The 20,168-nt window shown below is 37.2% G+C and overlaps 1 protein-coding gene across 1 annotated transcript in view; it reads right to left on the minus strand.

Annotated features, from left to right (window-relative positions):
* MINDY3 (MINDY lysine 48 deubiquitinase 3) overlaps nt 1-18,358 on the minus strand; it is a 112,173-nt gene extending 93,815 nt beyond the window's left edge. Inside the window, exons 1-4 of the mRNA XM_069086250.1 lie at nt 17,946-18,358; nt 7,776-7,855; nt 6,212-6,272; nt 1,662-1,832 (exon numbers count right to left, since the gene is read on the minus strand). Of these exons, the coding sequence (XP_068942351.1) occupies nt 1,662-1,832; nt 6,212-6,272; nt 7,776-7,855; nt 17,946-18,039 (406 nt within the window). The 5' untranslated portion in view covers nt 18,040-18,358. The remainder of the gene's footprint in view (nt 1-1,661; nt 1,833-6,211; nt 6,273-7,775; nt 7,856-17,945) is intronic.
* Between the last annotated feature and the right edge of the window lie 1,810 nt (nt 18,359-20,168).

The raw sequence follows: 20,168 nt of genomic DNA on the forward strand, positions 1-20,168 counted from the left end.
TTTGAAATTTAATACTCTGAGTGGCCATATATCATCTATATCTCAAACGAAGAATACAATATTTTTTTTTTTGCCTTTTGGAGGGCAATTGGGGTTAAGTAACTTGCCCAAGGTTACATGGCTAGAGTTTTTTTTATGCGTTAAGTGTCTGAGGCTGGAACAGAACTCGGGTCGTCCTGACTCCAGGGCTGGCACTTTACTCACTGCGCCACCTAGCTGCCCAAGAATACAATGTTAACAATATACACATAATTGGGCCAAAATAAATCATAAGTAGGTCTATTATTTTCACCCATTTAATAAACATTACATTTTTGCTTCAACACATATATCAATTACAAAAATAATTCGAATAATTTGAAGGGCCATCTTTCTCAACAGAAACAGGAAATTTTTTCTTTTCATTAGTTTAATAGTGAAAATACTTACTGTAAATGCCCATACCTAGTCAAGTTCAATATGTTTTAATTTTAGAAGTGAAATGTGGTAAATAATTACATTAAATAGGAGTCATAATCCAGTGGGATGTGATTATGAAAGAATCAGGATGGATGTCATAAAGATAAAAAACTTACTTTTTAGAAATCTGGTACTACCCAGTCTGAAGAGACAGAGGAAAAGGGAGAGAGAAGGAGAGGGACAGGGACTCAAAAAGAGAAAGGAAAGGAAAGGAAAGGCTTCTTTAGTACTTTGATTTCTTTGGCTACAAATTAGAATAGTGTAAAATGCTTAAGAGATGAAAAAATATACTATAAGGAGATATCTAAAGCTGACTTTAGTCTAAAAACTAAGTCTTGACAGTCATCAACTGACTTCTATGAGAAATTTAAAATCTTGAAACAAAAATATAGAAGTGGTTTCTAGACCACCAAAAGATTACACATCATAAAATTCACAAATTTAGAGAATAAGTTAATTGGCTATGAAATAGAAAGAGGTAGTGCTCACCTTCAGGATAAAAATAAATTAATGGATATTAAAATAGCTAAGAATTTCTTGGATTATCAGTCTAGATGCAAAAGTCACCCTGTATTTTGATATACTTAAATAAAGGCACTTTTAAACCCTCTTTTTTTTTAGTTTGCTCTTTTAAAATCATGTGGACAGTAATGCCAACTATTTCAAGAAGAATCTGAGTTTTGTATAAACAGGACAGATAAATAATATTGACATAATTTCCTAAGAAATGTCTCATGTGGAAAATTTCCCCTAACTATATTCTAGAAAAGATCTAAAAAACACATAGTTGTTTTTTCATGGAGTAAAATATAGTAGGTACTTTACTATGGATTATCTTAATTTTCCCTTTTGGAATGCCAAAGAAGAACGCTAATCACAAGTAAAGATGAAGGTGTATAGTAAGAGACACTTTAATAAACCTTAAGAGACGGTAATGAAGAAGATAACCAGAATTAAAACATCACTGCTTTTGAGAGATGCATTTTTCCTTCCTGAAAAAGTAAAAATGAAAGAGGACTACTAAATGAAAGCTAGTGTCCTCACTTGTCTCTAGATGAATGGAAGACTTATTCAAAAAGTATTAGTATTCAGACTTCAAATGCAGGCTCACAAATGAAATATCCCATGAAAACAAGTATTTTTTTTTCTTAAACTGTAAAAAGTGCAAATAACATTGGGAACAAAATATAGAAGCATCTTACAAGTATGCTCCTCTTGACTAGACTCTGCAGGGCCTTCAGAAATACTTGCAGTATCCTCGGTGGTCTTTCCTCTTATCCATGCTGCCAAGCAATAGGACCCAGAGTTGTCAGAGCAGGCAGTTTCTAAAATATCACACAGGGTGTGACAAAGAAGATCCTTCCGTTCTTCCTCTAAAATTGACACAAGTTATGAAGTTAAAACAATTGCCCCTAAAAAAGGATTAAACGCTGTTATCTTGTCACAAATTATAATACCATCAAAATGTATGTGTTTGTGTGTGTGTGTGTGTGTCTGTCTGTCTTTATATAGGATAAATAAAAATAATTAACAGGGAAGGCAAAAGAATCAAGAAGGGATGGGGCAGGTTCTGTATTCTGTATAAGGTGGGATTTTCGTTGTAATTTAAAGGACACAAGAGAATTTGGTAGTCAGAGTTAAGGAAGAAGACTGTTCCAGACATCAGAGACAGTCACAGAAAATGCATGGAGTTGAGGTGGAGTGTCTTGCTTGTGGAATGGTCCAAAAGTCAGTGTCACTGGGTCAAACAATACATACATGTTGTGGAATACGGTGTATAGAGACTGGAAAGGTAGCAGGGGGCTAGGCTACAAAGTGTTTAGAATGCCAAATAGAGCATTTTGCATTTGGTCTTTGGAGGCAATGAGAAGCCCTTATAGTTCACTGAATAGTGTGACATGATTGGACCTGAGCTATAGGGGAATCACTCTACTAGGCTGAATGGAGAATAGATTGGAGTGAGGAGAGACTTAAGGAAGGCAGAGTCACCAAAAGGTTACTGTAGTAATCAAGATGTGAGGTGATGAGAGCTTGCAGCAAGTAAGGACAGTGTCAGAGGAAAGGGGGTGTTTAAGAGATACTGCAAAGGTAAAATAGATGGGCCTTGGCAATGGCTTGGATATAAAGGGAAAGAGTGAGAAATCCAGCATTTCTAGTATTTTGGGAGCCTAAGGGACTGGGAGGATGGCATTGTCCTCAACAGTAACTGGGAAGGTAGGAGGTGGGAAGAACTTAGGGGAAAGATCATGTGGTACATTTTTGATAAATGGAGTTTAAGATGTCTGCTTAACTTCTATAGAGATCTCTGAAAGGTGGCTGAGATTTGAGACTGAAGATCAGCAGAGAATTTGTGGCAGGAAAGGTATATTTGAGAATCATTAGTATAAAGGTACCAAGGTGGATAAAGTGCTAGGTTTGGAGTCAGGGAGACCTGAGTTCAAATTTGGTCTCAGACACTTACTACCTCTGTGACCCTGGGCAAGTCACTTAACCCCGTTGGTCTCAGTTTCCTTATCTATAAAATGAGCTGGAGACGGAAATGGCAAACCACTTTAGTATCTTTGTCAAGAAAATCCTAAACATGGTCATGAAGAATTGAATATGACAGAAACAACTGAACAATAAGCATAAAAATGGTAATTAAATCCATGAGAGCTGATGAAAGATCACCAAGTGAGTTCGATAGAACAGAGAGAGAAGAGGGCTTAGGACAAAACCTTGAAGGATATCTATGGTTAGGGGGTATGATCTAGAGGAGAATCCATCAAAGGAGACAGAGAAGGAATGGTCCAGATAGGTTGGAGATAAAATAGGAGAGAGGGTGTTCCAAAAACCTAGGGAGAAAAGAGTATCAAGTAGAGAGTGATCAACAGTGTCAAAGGCTGCAGAGAGATTGAGGAGAATAAGGATTGAGAAGAAGTCATATTAAGGACTGCTGAGAGTAGTTTTGGTGGAATGATAAATCCAGAAGCTAGATTTTAAGGGATTAAAAAGAGAATGAGGGAAGAAAAGTGGAGGCACCTATTGTAGATAGCTTTTTTGAGGAGTTTGTCTACAAAGGACAAAAGAGATATAGGATGACAGCAGAGATGGAAGGATCAAGTGAGGGTGTTTTCAGGATAGGGGAGACACAGGCATGTTTGTAGACTTAGAATAAGTGAAAGAGTGGGAAATTACAGAGGGGTTAATCTGTTGGAGGAGATAGGCATGGAATGGGATTACCTGAACAAGTAGAGGGTAAGGCCACTTCATCAGGTGAGGCAGGAGTGAAGGAGCTAAGAGTGGCAGAAGGCACCTGAGTGACAAAAGATGAGGAAGAGGGGAAAAGGAGTTGATGGTAAATGGTCTCAATTTTTTTTCATAAAATATGAGACAAGGTTCTCAGCTGAAAGAGTAGAGGAATAGAGAGCCATGGAAGATCTGGGAGAGCAACTTTGGAGAATGGGATTGATAAGGGAGGTATAGTGGATTTCCTAGAAGCAGTGAGGTCCCAATTGAGATTTTATAACATAAATTTGTAATGGGCCCAGTCAAAACAGTTGTGTGATTTTTCTTCACCTTCATTCAGCAGCACATGGGTAGGAGTGAAAATGAGAAATGGTAGAAGTGATCTAAGTCTGAGTACTGAATGAGTATAATTAGCAATATGATAAAGGGACAAGTGAGAGAGCATAAGAGTTTTATTTTCTGGATATAAAGGGAAAGAGTGAGAAATCCAGCATGACTCCTAGATTGAGAGCCTTGTTGGATTATACAGACATACTTTTTTAGAAGGAAAAAAGTCAGCTCTTACAGGATTGAAACATTTCTTTTTTCTGAGCAGTACCATCTAGCACTGTGAGGTAGAGAGGAAGGGAGCAAAAGAAGGAAGGGATGAATGGTGGAAACAAAGGAGGAAATAAATAATAAATAGAGAAAATATTTTTCTGAAAAATTTTTTAAAATAAAGGAATTTATTCAGTGTTCTGAATTATGGGGAAATGACAGTGTATATGAGTATGTATTTGAAATACTACAAAATTATAAGTAGTCACTGGCTGATCACATTTTTGGAGAGGAGAGGAGAAGCTACTCACAGGTTGTGTTTGACCTTAGTTCTTGAAGAGGACCATGAAATGATGACATTACTTGCAGTTGACTTGGATTTGAGTGAGGGAGGGCTGTGCAAGGTCACCAGCCTCACTTTCTCCTCCAAAGCCATCTCGGTCCAGTGGTCTGATATTCAACAGGACAACTGGAGATGGCCCATCATCCATCTCCTCTCCTCACCTCACCTCACCTCACCTCACCTCACCTCATGGTGCTCTGCTCAAAGGAAGGTACATTTCAAAGCTGAAAGCTACCTCTTTAACTTCCAGTTTACTTGCTAGATTTCTTTCTCAAAGACCAAGCCTTAAACCCAATTCACTCTGGGGCTTAAAGATTAGATAATAGGTCCCTGCCCTCCTACCTTAAGCACAGAATGAATATAATAATAAGTAGTAACCATTTCTCTTTAGGCCAGGAACCCTGAGGATCTTCCCCTCCCAGTTTGTTTTTTTTTAATTAACTTCTTAAAGAAGCCCAATCACTGAATGGGCATTACCTCACTCAAAGTGAGAAACTGAAAGGGACTTAGTCCATTGTAGGGTATCCCAATGCATCCTGGGCCATTTCCATTCATCCAGATAAAAATCTGGCCACTGGACCCAGATGGCTCTGGAGGAGAAAGTGAGGCTGGCTCAAATCCAAGTAAACTGCAAATCATGTCATAATTTCCCTAATGTCATGGTCCCCTTCGAGAATGAAGCACAAACACAACAACAACATTTTCAGAACATCATATTTGTTTCTAAAGCTGTTTATGTTTCATTTTCCATTTCTTTGTAGTGCTCTTAAAAAAATAAACTCAATCAATCAATCAACATGCATTTATTTATTAAGTGCCTATGAGAGGAATTTGGCAGTCAAGGTTTAAACACCTGATACTGTGTCATGTGACATTTCCAAGCTATGGAAGACCTGCCAAGTCTATAACATCTACAGTTTAATGGTCTATAAGACTCAAACAAGATCTTTAGGTAAAACCAGGGTATTTGGAAATCTAGAAAAAAACACTTTTATATTTGGATTTCACGTATATTCATAAAACTTTCTGAAAGGAATTTGAAGTAAATATCATACCCATTTTTAAAAAGTTCTGTCTACACTAGCATTTTTTGCTTACCAAAAGTATACATTATCATCTCTTGCATAAAATGTTGTATTTATAGTCAAGTATATATTCAGTGGTAAAACAGCAATTAAATATATGGATTTAGAAAAATTACATTCTCTGTATTTTAATATAGTTTTACTGCTTTATAAATATTTTCAAATGAAAGATTAAATAAGAAGATTTATAAATTAAGAAAAAACTTATTTTAGAGTAAGAACTGTAGATTTTTTTTTTTGAGACCTTGGTTAAGGCTGAATGGTATGCTGCAAAGAGTACATGGTATAGATCAAGAATATATGCATTTGAGTCTCAGTATTATTTACTAATTGTTATAAGTTTTACTTTCTTAGCCTCAGTTTCTTCATCTGTAAAATTAGGACAATGCCTAATTAGTCAAACTAAAAGGGTAGTTAAGAGAATCGACTGAGAAAATGTATTTTGTAAAATGTAAAAAACTACTTTTAAAAATGATGCAATTATAATATACTTGTTGATTAGGTAAAATGCAAAAATAAGTTAAAAAAATCAAGATGAATAATTATTAAAAAAAAATACCTTGGCAGTCTCTCCAAGAAGATTTTTCAGAAGTAAACAATAGCTTCTTCAAAAGAAATGCCTTTATGAAATTAAACAACAATTATTAGGATACATAAACATAAACACAGCAAAAACTCAAATGTCAATCTCTAATTTTAAAGTGTAAGTAATCTAACTCACTTCTCTGTTCAGATCTTTTAATTATGCTGTAAAAGTTTCTGTTGAATTTAAATTTTCCCAGTATGAAAATATACTTTTGGGTTTTTACTTTTTTTTTATTAATAAAACTGATTTAAAGTTACACCTAATTCTAAACTATGTAAGTCAGCATTGACAGAAGCTCAAAATATTATAACTTTATATTATATATTTATGTATTATATAAGATATTATATTTTGTATATATATTATATTATACATTTATATGATAAATCTCATTCTTCTGTCAGGCTTTTATTCTCAACAAATGGAAACAAATGAAGACAAGATGCTTAACAATACTGTGTTTCCTTTGGACTTTTTCTTCATGTCTCCTGGAACCTCATCAACCCAGAAAGACTGCATCAACCTTTGTACTCACATCACATCAATATCCTCTGCCTCTAGGACTCCTCTGATTGGTGAGTGGAGTGAAGAGCTCCTCTTCAAACTTCCATTTAAGGAGGGTACCCAGGGCAGTCATCTATTCTCCACCCACTTTCCCTTTTGGTTTCCTTTTGTGATGTCTTCCTCAGTATATTACAAACTCCTTGAGGGCAGGGATTTTCCTTTTTGTATTTGTATGCCAAACATTTAGCACAATGCCTGACACATAACTGGTACTTCATAAATGTTTATTGACTGACTAATCTATAATATAAACTGTTATCTGTCTATAGTAAGCAGAATGGCATAGTGAAAAACATGCTGGCCTTGTAGTTAAATAGTTCTGAGTCCTAATTCTACTTAGTTCCATGACCAGGAGCAAGTCATGTCCCCTCTCTGAACCAAGGTTTCCCCTTCCTCACCGGGTTGCTATGAAACTAAAATAAGATAACATCAACAAAGTACTTTGCAAACTTGAAAGTGCTACATAAATAAATATTTGCTTCTATTATGGCGATGTGCAGTATAAATAATCTCTTGGGGTATTCAAAAAAGTACATGTATGGACACTGAAAAACACACATTAGAAATCAGTATTTTCCCCCTTTACACTTAAATAGCAACTGATAAAAGGTTGAAGTTGATTGAGAGCCTTATGCAAAAGATTAACAATTATACAGGCTTTTGTAAACCAAAACATGAGAGGCAGTGTGGCATAGGAATAATGGCTAGAAGGCCAGCCTTGAATGCAAGAAGACATAGGTTCAAGATCTGCCTCTGACACGTAGGGCAAATGACTTAACTTCAATGCCTTGGGAAGCTTTCTAGAATTGTAAGTTACAGGTGAAATTCCCAAGATATACACACTGCTTCAGAAGTTCCCCAAACCATTGCAATCACGGGTCTAGACTAAACCCTTACCAAAACAAACAACCCCCAGATTGAACACTGAGTCTTCTCACCATGCATTTTGTAAATCATTACCAGCACATGTTACCTGAACAGGAGCAATAACTGCACAGGGTCCACCTTCAAATTGTTCCAGTGCAGAACCTTCTGATTCACTAAACACAAAGCCTAAAAGCAAAAATAAATAACATGATTAAAAATATCAATAAATGTTTCTATGAGAAACATCATTCATCAGAGAAAGCAAAATATCTATGGAGTTAACTGATTAGTGGAGTAAAAGGCTGGAGACACAAGTCTACTGATTAGGAAAGGAATATGTAACACAATTAATGGTAGCTAAGTCTCAACAATCTGATAACTCTTTGTGCCTCGATTTTCAATTTGTAAAATGAAGAGAATAAATGAGGCAACATATAACAAACTTTCATCAACTTGAATTTTAAAATATAATAAAAATTCAGAGTTTAGTATTGTTCTATTTTGTTTTCTTCACTGCTTAGAAGAAAAGAGGGATGAGCTTTTTGGTCACTTTTGACGTAGTATTTTGACTTTTCAAAGCTTACCAAGAAACACTAAAAGTCATACGTTTTATTTTTTAACACTGAACATTAACTATATTCTCTAAAATAAGAATGTAGAGTAGTGGTAAATAATAATAATAATAATAACAACAATATTAGTTAGCACATACATAATAACACTTTATTGTTTGCCACATATTATCTCCTTTGGTCCTCATAAGTCAGTGATGTAGATGCTATTATTATTATTCCAATTTTACAACTGAGGAAACTCAGTCACGTGTTAAGTATGCCTCAGATCTTTCTGAGTTTGGCTTTGTGGTGATAATCTCTAAAACTCACTGTTTCTTATTTAATTTACTCAATGCCCAACCAAAAACAGGCAGGGCAAAAAAATGGCAGAGAGCCCCCCCCCCCTTTTTTTACCTTTATTACCTTTATTTACAATTATCTTGTAATTGTTGACTCTTCTGGGAATTACAAAAGTTTGTTTTGTCTAACATAAAAGTTCTACATAGGCACAATCTGTATAGCAATCAACAGTCTAATAAATGTATGGTGGTATTGAAATGGTTTCATTCCTTCCTAAAAAAAACTAATTCTAAAATGCAGTCTTCAGGATCCTTATAGGGAGACTGCCTTAAAATGACCTTTTTTGGGAACAAAGAGCTGAACTGAAGAGAATGTGGGGGAGGGAAGTGTAAGAAGGATAGAAAGATGGGCAGGAGGAGAGGTTATGAGGGGCTTTGAAAGTCAAACAGAGGATTTTATAGTTGATCCTGGAGGTGATAGGGAGCCACTGGTATTCATTGAGGAGAGGGGTAACACGGTACAACTTGAACTTCAGGAATTTCAAGAAGCTCACTTTGACAGCTAAATGAAGGATGGACTAGAGAGGAGAGAGACTTGTAGCAGGCAGCCGAACCAGTAGGCTACTGCTATAATCCAGATATGAGATGAGGGCCTACACCAGGGTGGCAGTAAGTGTGAGAGAAGAGACAGGGTCATATATGAGAGATGTTATGAAGTTAAATAGCCTTTTGAAACAGATTGTATATTGAGGGATGGAGAACAGGAAGTCAAGGAAGGATGACACCTAGGTCACAAGCCTGAATAACTGGAAGGATGATGGTACCCTCAATACTAAAAAGGAAGTTAGGAAGAGGGGAGGATTTGGGTGGAAAGATAGTTCAGTTTTGGATATGTTAAATTTAAGATGCCTATAAGACATCTAGTTAAAAATGGTCTATGGGCAGTCTGAGATATAAGTCTGGAAGTTAGGAAAGAAGTTGGGGCTAAATAAGCAGAGGTGAGAATCTTCACCATAGAGATGATAATGGAATCCATGAAAGTTGATTAGATTGCCAACTGTGATCTAGTGGCAGATGAGAAGAGGATCTAGGACAGAGCCTTGGAGGATCCCCAGTCAGTGGAGGTCTGCTCCTGGATAAAGATCCATTAATGGAGACTGAGAAGGAGAAGTCAAATAGGAAGAAGAACCAGGACAGAATAGTGTCATGAAAACTTTTGAGTTATGGAGAAAAGGCTGATCAATTCTGTCAAATGCTACAGAGATCAAGAAGGATGAAAACTGAGAAAATGCCATTAAATTTAACAAGCAAATCACTGGTAGTTTTGGAGAGAGCAGTGACTATCAGACATGGTTGATTAATTTATTACTTTTGCTGAACTTCCTTTTTTAACTCTTTTATTCTTTATTACAAGAAACAGCTCTTTGGGGAGGGAATATGTTCTGAAATTAAGGTGATATAAAAAGACATCAGTAAAAACTTCAAACAAAAGAGTTGGGTTGCTGCCATATGAGGGTCATTTAAAGGAACTCAGGCTGTTTAGCTTGGAGAAAAAGAATCTTAAGAAGGACATGATAACAGTATTTAGGTACTGAAGAACAGTCAATGAGAAGAGAAATTAGATTTGTTCTGCTTGGTCATAGAATGTTAAACTAGGTGCAATGAATAGAAGTTGAAAAAAGGCAAGTTTAGGTTTGATTTAAATGACCTGTTTCAAACCATAAGAGGTATCTAAATCCCACTTTTAAATTTTGTTGTTGCCTTTTGTTTTTATATCTCAGGCATTTCACCATAATACTCCCTCTCCCAATGAACCTTACCTTGTAACAGAAACATTTTAGCAAACTGATCAACATAGCAACCATGCCAGACAGTAGGTAAACACATTCTATATCTGAAGGCCTTCACCTCTCTATTAAGAGAAGGGAGAGAGTGTTTTAACTTTTAAAAGAGTTAGTTTTTTCAGTGGGGGAAGGGAAATGTAATAAGCTTTCATTAAGCACCTACTATGTGCCAGGAACTGTGCTAAGCACTTAACAAACATCATGTCACTTGATCCTCACAACAACCCTAGGAAGCAAACACTGGACGGCTTACTAAGTGTGAGAACAGATGTAAATCCAAGTCTTCCTGACTCAGGGTCTAGTACTCACTTCACTCACTTAGCTGCTTCTTACCCAAGTTGGTCACTACATTACAATTATATCTCACGGCCTTTTAATGGCATTTTTTCTTTACATTTTGTAGTTACTGGACAGTTTGTTTTCTTGTTTTTATTTTGCTCTGCACCAGTTCATACATGTCTTCCTGTGTTAGAACTTAAGTCATCGGAAAAAGAGGTATGTGGCAGCATAAACTTTAGGTGGGAAGAAATGCCAAACACATGAAAAGTAATATTTTCCCTTGAAAAATACACTGTGAACTGATACTGAGTGAAATAAAGAGTACCAGGAATACAAAATGACTCCAACAATACATGAGAAAAAAAACACAAAACAAAAATGAATGTTGCATAATTATGATGATGCTTGATGTTTAAGAGGAGAAAAATGATACATCTCCTTCCCCAACTTTGGGGCAAAATTGGGGGAAATTTGTGGATAAATATTATCCTTTTCCAAACACTGCTAATCCCTGGGGGATATGAAGAAAGGCCCCCCCCAAAAAAATCTCCTGCCCTCAAGGAGATTACAGTCTAATGAGATAACCAGCAACTCTGTACAAATACACTGCAGGATAAATTGGAAATAATAAACAGAAGGAAAACATACAGTGGCTCAAGGTCCTTCAAAAACCATGACTTTCCATTTTACAGTAGAAAAAACACTGGAATTAGAGGAAGTAGACCTTCAATCAAATCTTGCTTCTTTCACTCACTACCTTGCCTGAGTAAGTCATTTAAACTATCTGGGCCTGAATTTTCTCACCTGTAAAATAACTTACTTTGACTAGATTACCTTTAAGTTCCCTTCTAGCTCTCAATCCATGAGCCCTATTATTTTTCCCTAGTCATTCTCTACTTCAACTATGACTCTTCTAAAATATGGAATGCAGAACTCAACACAAGAGATGACCTCACTAGGGTACAAGTACAGTGATACTCTCACTGTCCTGGACACTAGACTTCTATTAATGCAGCCAAAGCTTACATTAACTTTCAAGCTTTCATTAAAAACACCATTTACTCACAGTGAGTCTGAAGTCCATTAAAATGCTCTTCCCTGCTCATCTCCAGTCTTGTATTTGTGAAGTTGGGTTTATGATTTTATGATTTTGAAAAGCTTTACATTTGTCATTTTTTAAAATTTGCTTTTTAATGAACCATCTACAAACACTTCAAAATACAAAAATGTGAAAGAATAAAAACTATAGATAGATAAATACAAATTTAAAAAAGTAAAAACCATTGTTTCATGTCCCTTTCTTACTTTTTTGTTTTCTTTTGTGCATTTTAAATGTTTTGATACCCTTTTTTGAGAATCTCTAGCATTATCCATTATTTTGTCTCTATCCTGATCTAGAAGCTTTCCCTTGTAGTATGTATTTTTTAAGCAAAACAAATCAAGACATTGACCATGTCTATTAAATTTCATCATACAGAGCTCAATGTTCTGGCCTATCAAACACTTTTTTGTATCCTCACTTTATCATGCAGTATATATTATATATTTCTCCTAGCTTATGTTACCTAAATGTTTGACAAGCATACTATATACATATAGTATATGTATTATTATATATGTATATATTTACTATACATATGATATGAAATATACCATGTATATGTTTATTTATGTGTCATATATGTAAATATGTATATACATGTATATATTTTATCTATTTCTCTATCTACCGTATACACATATGCCTATATCCAGGTCATTGATATTAAAACAAAACAGGGAAAAGAAAAGATTTCTAGAGATTCCACTAAATTAGACAACCTGCCAAGTTACCATCAAACTATTTTTCTGTCCTGTCATTTAATGAGTTCCCTATCCACCTACTTAATCTCTCAGCTAGCCTACATTTCTCCATCTTGTTCACAAGATTAATTATCAAATATTTTGCTAATATTTAGGTAAACATAAACCACACCTATAGCATTCTTATGATATTAGCTAACCCTGTTCAAAACAAACAAACAAACAAACAAAAGGAATGAGATTAGCTTGGCATGATCTGTTCTTGATAAAGTTATCCTGGATCTATAGGATCAGTTTCCTTTCTAGATATTCATGAAAATAATCTGTAATAATTCATGAAAATAATAATTCTGTTAGTAAACAAAGTCAAAGCTCACTCATCTACAATGCAGTTTCAGGCATATAGATGCCTATATTCTGAATACATTTCAAAACTGCTCCACTTAGTCAGTGGCAATTCAAGAAGAGAAATATCATCTAAACATGGTCTTAAAAAACTTATTTCTAAAAAAATAAAAATAAAAATCTTATATCTGTCAATTGTTTCTTAATGATGGCTCAAGATCTGAATGCAGTCCAATACTAAGTACCATTATAGATTTATGAAACAATGCCAGAGTTGATGTCAGAACACTAATGCAGCATTTTAAGTGCAGCAAAGTGGAGTCTTATTGTCTACTCAGACATCCCAAATGACTGCTGGAGTAATCTCTGGCAACTGGAATTTCAAAAAATAAAAGCCTACTCCAAACCTCAGTGTAACAAATTTAATCACCAAACATATATATTCAGTTACCCTGAAATATTAACAATGTTTGGAATTGCTCATTTAAAGCATTTTATTCTGTTAAGTATTTTTCTAAGTGAATATGAAACATTGTAAATTCTGAAGTGGTACTTATTAAATTATTCTCTGTGAGGACATCTACCCTGGCTAATATTTCAATAAGCCCTTTTCAGCAATTTTACAAACATAACCTTGTATCTGCAAAATAATTCCAATAGTCCATTAGTTATTCATGTAATAATGCCAAAATGTATGCACTTTTCAATTTGATTAAAGTCCAGGTCAAGACTTAAAGAATGTTAGAATTGCAGATAAGAGGCCTGCACTTACTAGAAGAATGATCACAATTATTTCAGGTACCCAGAGGACCGTGGCTAAATTACCTCCTCCAAAAAATGGGATTAATAATAGTGGCACTATTTATCTAGAATGCTATAGTGAGGAAAGCATTCTACAAGCCTTAAAGCATTGAAATGGCAGTAGCTGTAATTGTTACTTAGGTGTCTGTAACTGTCAAAGAAAACTTGAGAGCATGGGCACTTTTTTCAGGACTGGGAATACATTAGGGTGGAAATGTCCAATGTAGAAGAACACTGCTATATGAAACCAATATGGTTCATAACTATTAGTCCTCTTAAAAAGCTGTCAAGTCCAATTTTATCTTACATTTTACAAAGGACATATACAAGAGAAAATATTCTCTAAAATACTAGATTTAGAGCCGAAGATTATAAAGTCTTTGAGGACAAGGGCACTCATGTAACCTCTTATCCTCAGTTTCCTTATCTGTAAAATAAGGGAGTTGAGCTAGATGATTTCTAAGGTACCTTTCTGGTCCATAAGCCTATGATCTTTGGCAGAGCCCACAATTAAACTATTTCACACTACAATAACCATATCATGAGTTTACCTTAACAGGTCAAAACAAAAGTTTAATATTTCCATATTTTAACAGGGTAAAACATTAAAAAAAATGTTTTACACAGATTGGATGGTCCGTAAGGGTTGAAGCAAGCAAAATAATGCTTCCTTTAAAAGCTTCAATGTATCCCCCGCATTTCAACTATATATATATCTCATAGTTTTATTCGTATTTGTTATAAAAATGCAAAGATCCAAAGGATAACTAAAAGGGAAACAAAATTTAAGATAAGATTCTATTTATTTATTTATTTATTTATTTATTTATTGTTGGTTTCTTTTTTGCTTTTTGGCAGGGAAAGAAGGCAGGGTAATTGGGGTCAAGTGACTTGCCAAGGTCACATGGCTAGTTTGTGTGTGTGTGTGTGTGTGTGTGTGTGTGTGTTAAGTGTCTGAAGCTGGATTTGAACTCAGGTCCTCCTGACCCCAGGGCCCATGCTCTATTTACTTTGCCACCTAGCCACCTGACCCTGAAATAAGATTTTAAAAACATGAGATTTTAGACCAAACAATTACACCCCATAAAGTGAAATCTGGTTTACAATTATATCGAATAAATTAGAAATTCCATCAAAACAATACAATGAAAATAGCACAGAAAGTAAGGAGAGCTGAATTATAATTATGGCTCTAGAACCATAATGATTTGATGTCAACTCAAAGGATGTCAACTGAGGAATCTATGCTTAGTCTTATGCTAAGCATAAGTATCTTCATCAATGAATTATTATATAAAGATATAGATGGCTTTATTATCAATCACTCAAAAACAAGCTCTTACTAAGTTTGCAGATGAAACAATACTAACAAGCAATTGTAACACACAGTCAGGTTTCAAAGATTTCGATAGATTAAAACATTGGATGTAAGATTTATTCAACGAGTATTTAAATGCCAAGCACTATGCTAACACAAAGGATATAAAGAGAAAAACTACAAACATACAAATAACAAATAGAAAGTAATTTTGAGGAGTAAGGGCACTACTAAGGAAGAAAGAAGGCAGAAATCAGTATAGGTCTCATGCAAGAAAGGAGTTAGGGATTCTAAGGAGTAGGCAATGTATTCCAGTTATGGAGGATAGCCTATGCAAAGGCTTTGAGAGAGAGAGGATGTTTTAAAGGGTAAAATGAGTAGCAACTGATGTACTTTCAATGGAAACAATTTATTAAAGGGACACTGTCATATACTGATCAGTTGAAGGAGCTGGGGAAGTTAAGACTGGGACATGATGAGCTATGTTCATGTATTTTAAGGGTTGCTATATGGAAGAGAGATTAGACTTTTTCTTCCTGGGAAAGGAAAGGACAGGACAGGACAGGACAGGACAGGACAGGACAGGACAGGACAGGAAAGGAAAGGAAAGGAAAGGAAAGGAAAGGAAAGGAAAGGAAAGGAAAGGAAAGGAAAGGAAAGGAAAGGAAAGGAAAGGAAGAAAGAAAGAAAGAAAGAAAGAAAGAAAGAAAGAAAGAAAGAAAGAAAGAAAGAAAGAAAGAAAGAAAGAAAGAAAGAAAGAAAAGTATAGTTAGGCACAATTAAAGGAAAAATTAGCTAATCCAGCCATCAGAACTATCAAAAAGTAGATTCACTTCTTAAGAGGGCAGCTGTGTTCCCTCTCACTGAAATTAATCAACCATATGACCAGTTAGTATGGTACAGAAAGAATTCTTGTTCAGGCATGAATTGGACTATTTGGTCACTAGAGAATCCTTCCCATTCTGATATTCTATAATTCTACCACTAACTAGAGGTGTGAATTTGGACGAGCCACTTAACCTGGGGAGGCAACCGATTCCTAACCTTTCATTGATCAATCAATCAATCAATCAATCAATCAATATATAAAGATGCTAGCAACATACTATTTTAGGGGCTGGGGTTAAATAAAATTCAATTATCCTAAAATGAGTGGGGGAAAGCATGGAGTAGAATATCTTTAAACTTCTTCTTTTGCTTTTTTTTTGGAGGCAGGAAGGTAGGGCACAATTGAGTTTAAGTGACTTGCTAAAGGTCCCAGGGCTAGTTTTGTGTTAAGTGTCTAAGGTCGAATTTGAACTCTGGTGCTCCTGCCTTCAGGGCTGGTGGTCTATTCACAGCGCCACCTAGTCGCGCCTAAATTTCTAACTCTAAAATACCGCAGTTCTAATTTTGAAAGATTCTGAAACTCTGATAAGGAAAGATATATTATGTTTTTCTTTATGATGTATATTCTGAGTATGTTTTGAATTTTAAATGTTCAACAATAATTTTCTTGAACATATATTTGTATCACAAATGGGCTGTTAAAATAAAAAAGATAGAAACAATCTCAGATGCCCAAAATGTGTTCTCAAAAGTAACACAAACTTTTACTCTCATCCCAAGAAATACAGTTCCAAATTTGCTCTGGCAAAATTACTTCGTACTGAGGGAGCTGCTTGGCGTCCTAGGCTCCCTAGGACTCCGAAGATAAAACTCCCCACCCCTTCATAAAGACGTGTAATGGATCACAAGAAACAGCCTTGCCCTCTAATCTACAGCAATGATGTACTACTGTAGCTCTATATCCCGAACCACGCCTTGAACATTAGCGACACACCCACAAACAATTACAACAGGCAAGCTGTAATAAAACAGCTTCCTCCGACCACCCATCCACCTCTTATTTTCCTCCTCTCTTAACACAAGAGGTAGAATCTAGCTTAGAACAGTCTAAGTCACCAGGAAGAGGAAGCTGATGTAGAAGGCAGAAGGTACAACAAGGCTTCTTATTAACCTCAGTCTCGACAGAGTCATTTATTTATTTACTGAAATTGATGAGGATGCAAAGCCCGCATCAGAAATTTTTTTTTTATTAACTTTAGTCTAAAATATTCCAACTAAGTAATTCAGTAAAGACAAAATGTAGACAAAAGATTCTTCACCTTAGCAGAAAACAATCCAACTACATTACCACACCGCCTTTTTTTTAAAAAAATGGGAAACTGATGAGGAAAAGTATGGAGAAGCTTAACCTTAAGCCTAAAACAGTCGAACTAAGTCATTTTTTCCCCATAGGAAACTGGTGTGGACGAAAAGTATTGACAAGGGGATCTTAACCTAAGCCCTGGAATACTCCAACTAAGTCAACCTTTATAGGAAACTGAAGACGACTTGAAGTGTAGTCAAGGGGTTCGTAACCTTAGCCTAAAACTATCCAACTAAGCCATTCATTTTTATAGGAAACTGGTGTGGACACAAAGCGCTGACAAGTTCTTAGGTCAGTTTTTAAAAATCGGAAACTGATGTGGATGGAGTGTGGACAAGGACAAGCCCACTAAGTCGACCTTTTATAAGAAACTGACCCAGACGCATTAGTGTAGCCCTGAGACTGCACCTTCTCGCAGCACGCCCCGCGTTGGCAGTCTGGAGAAGCCCGCAGACCCTGTTTCCATTAGACTGGGAGCTCCCTGACAGCAGGGACATTTTGCCTTTCCTTATATTCCCGGCGCTTAACAAGGTGCCTGACACGTCGCAAGGGCTTAGTTAACTCTTGTTCACTTGATTAAATGCACCGCACAGGTAGTTTTACAAAGGTAGCCAATTACGGGGACATAAAGTTATGTTTCTTAAGTTCCCGGACTCGAGGTTCACCGAGCAGCGCTCTCGGAGACAGTCCACACCACCGCCCTCTGGGCACCGGCAGATCCGCCCCGGCTGGGGTGGGGTCAGGTCCCGGAGGTCCAGCACCTGCCCGCCCCGCGCCGGAGGGCCCAGGCCGGGGGGCGGCGAGCCCCGCAGGAGCCGGGGAGGGCGCGGGCCCCGCGGTACCTTGAGTCCAGCGGCAGAAGATGGTGTCGGAGAGGCCGGGGCTGGTCTTGGGGCCCCACACCAGCTCCATCAGCTCTTTCGTCAGTTCGGACATGATGAGGTGCAGGCGAGCGGGTTTTCGGTTCCAGGCCTCCCGCCCCGAAACATGGGGACTGGGGAGGCTGGGAAGGCTGGGGCTGAGGCAGCGGAGATGAAGGGGAGAAGAAGGAAGAAGAGGAGGAGGACGAGAGAAAGGAGAAAGAGGAGGAAGAAGAGGAAGAAAAGAAAGAGAAGGAGGAGAGGGAGAAGAACCGAGAGGAGGATGGAAGGGACCCGGTACTTCTGCCCAGGATCCGGCGCCTGTCAGCCAAGCCACCGCGCCGAGTTTCCGCAAGACCGGATGTACTCCGCCACTTCCTCCCCTTTAGCCCCACCCACCCGTCAGCTCTCCGGAGGCGGGGACAGCCTAGGCGCTCCCTCCCCGGAAGCGGAAGTGACAACAAGAGAGCTCGAGGCGCTAGTTCCTTCTTGATGGTTGAGGAGCTGTCCAGCCAACTCCCAGGAACCTTTAGGTTTAGGGTGAACCGAGATTGGCACGAGGTGGGGGAGTTTCTTTGTGGACAGCCGTGGCTTCCGTCCTTTTCTCCCCCGCTTTCTGTCTCGCATCCCGTACAGCCTTGTGAAAGGATAGATGTGTCCCTGACCATTGTAGAATCTGACTCCTTTGTAGTCTTTCCTACTTTATTTTGCTGAAGTGAGGCTTCGGCAGTGGCAGGAGTAGGAGCAGTTAGAAGTAGTAGTAGTATGACTTATGGTGGTATACAGAATAAAGTGCCAACTGGAGTCCAAAAGACCTAGGTTCAAAGTCGTCGACACCTACTGTTTGTAAAACCATGGGCAAGTCATTTAAATTTTCAGTGCCCCTCAGCAACTTTTATAGAAAGAGCCTCTAAACTTGGAGTCATGGGACTTGAGTATGACTCTGAGCTCTCCCACTTTCTATGTTGAACCTAGAAGACTGGTCACAACCTCTAGGAGTCCTCAGGCAATTCTGGTGGCAAGATCTCATCCTAGTGAATTTGAACACAAATTGGGTTCTACCTTTTAGTACTTGTGTGGATCAAGTCCCAAACTCTCTGGACTCCTGCTTCCTCAGGTGGGATTTGGGCTATGGGACCTACCTCTGAGGTTTACAAGTCTAATTCTACAAGTGTATAAATTGCAAAATGGTTCCTTCTATATTTCCTGTTTAAACTTGAATGTGAATTATCATTAGTTTAGTGTGTGGCTATAAGGTAATAACATTGGGTCACATGACAAAGATTAATTTCAAAGCAGTTGTTATAGATAGGCAAATATGGGAAATGAAAGTATTCTAAAAAGTAACATGAAGTCAAGTCACCAACAAGCATTTATTAAATTCCTACTATGTGACAGACATTGTGCTAAGTGCTGAGGATACAAAGAAAGGAACAAATAAAAATAGTCCCTACACTCAAGGAGCTCACAATCACTAATCATGATATGGTTAAAACAAACTACATACAAATAAGTTGGGAGTATTCTCAGATTTAAAGTACTAACATGAAGGGGGACCAGGAAAGGCTTATTGCAGAAGGGGAGATTTTAGCTGACACCTAAAGGAAGCCAGGGAAGCCAGGCAGTGGAGGTAAAAAGAGAATTTCAGACATGAGGGACAGGTACTGAAAGTGAATGATTGAGAGATAGAATATCGTGTGCAAGAAGCCCAGGGTCATTGGATCATAAAATATATGTAAGGGAGTAAAGTCTAAGAAGACTAGAAAGATATGAACAGGGCTTTGAAGAAAATAATTATGGAGGGGTGACATGTGATATAGTCAGACCTATATTTTAGGAAGATCACTTTGATAACTGTAATGTAATGCCAAAAGAAGGCAACTTCCCAGGTTCAAAATACCAGCATAGGTGCTCTCTATTTTATTCAGTGACCAACCAAGAACAGAGAAGATTAAAACATGACATCATTCAAAATACAGCATTTACTAAGTGTGATTAAATAATCTCCAAGTACTACCCCACCCCAGGACCTTCCAATCATTCAATCAATTACAAAGTCTCTGTTCTAAATACTTCTCCACCCCTAGGCTATACCTTAATTAAGTCCACCACAAAGCCCCTCTTCTCAAATGGAGATTAGTTTCCAAACATAATGTCAAAAGTTCCCCACCCCTGGATCACAATTGAATCTACCCCAGAGTTACA

The sequence above is a fragment of the Petaurus breviceps genome, unplaced genomic scaffold (assembly GCF_028583685.1).
Source record: "Petaurus breviceps papuanus isolate PSGF00001 unplaced genomic scaffold, PetGlider_PUasm1.0 178, whole genome shotgun sequence".
Classification (NCBI taxonomy): Eukaryota; Metazoa; Chordata; class Mammalia; order Diprotodontia; family Petauridae; genus Petaurus; species Petaurus breviceps.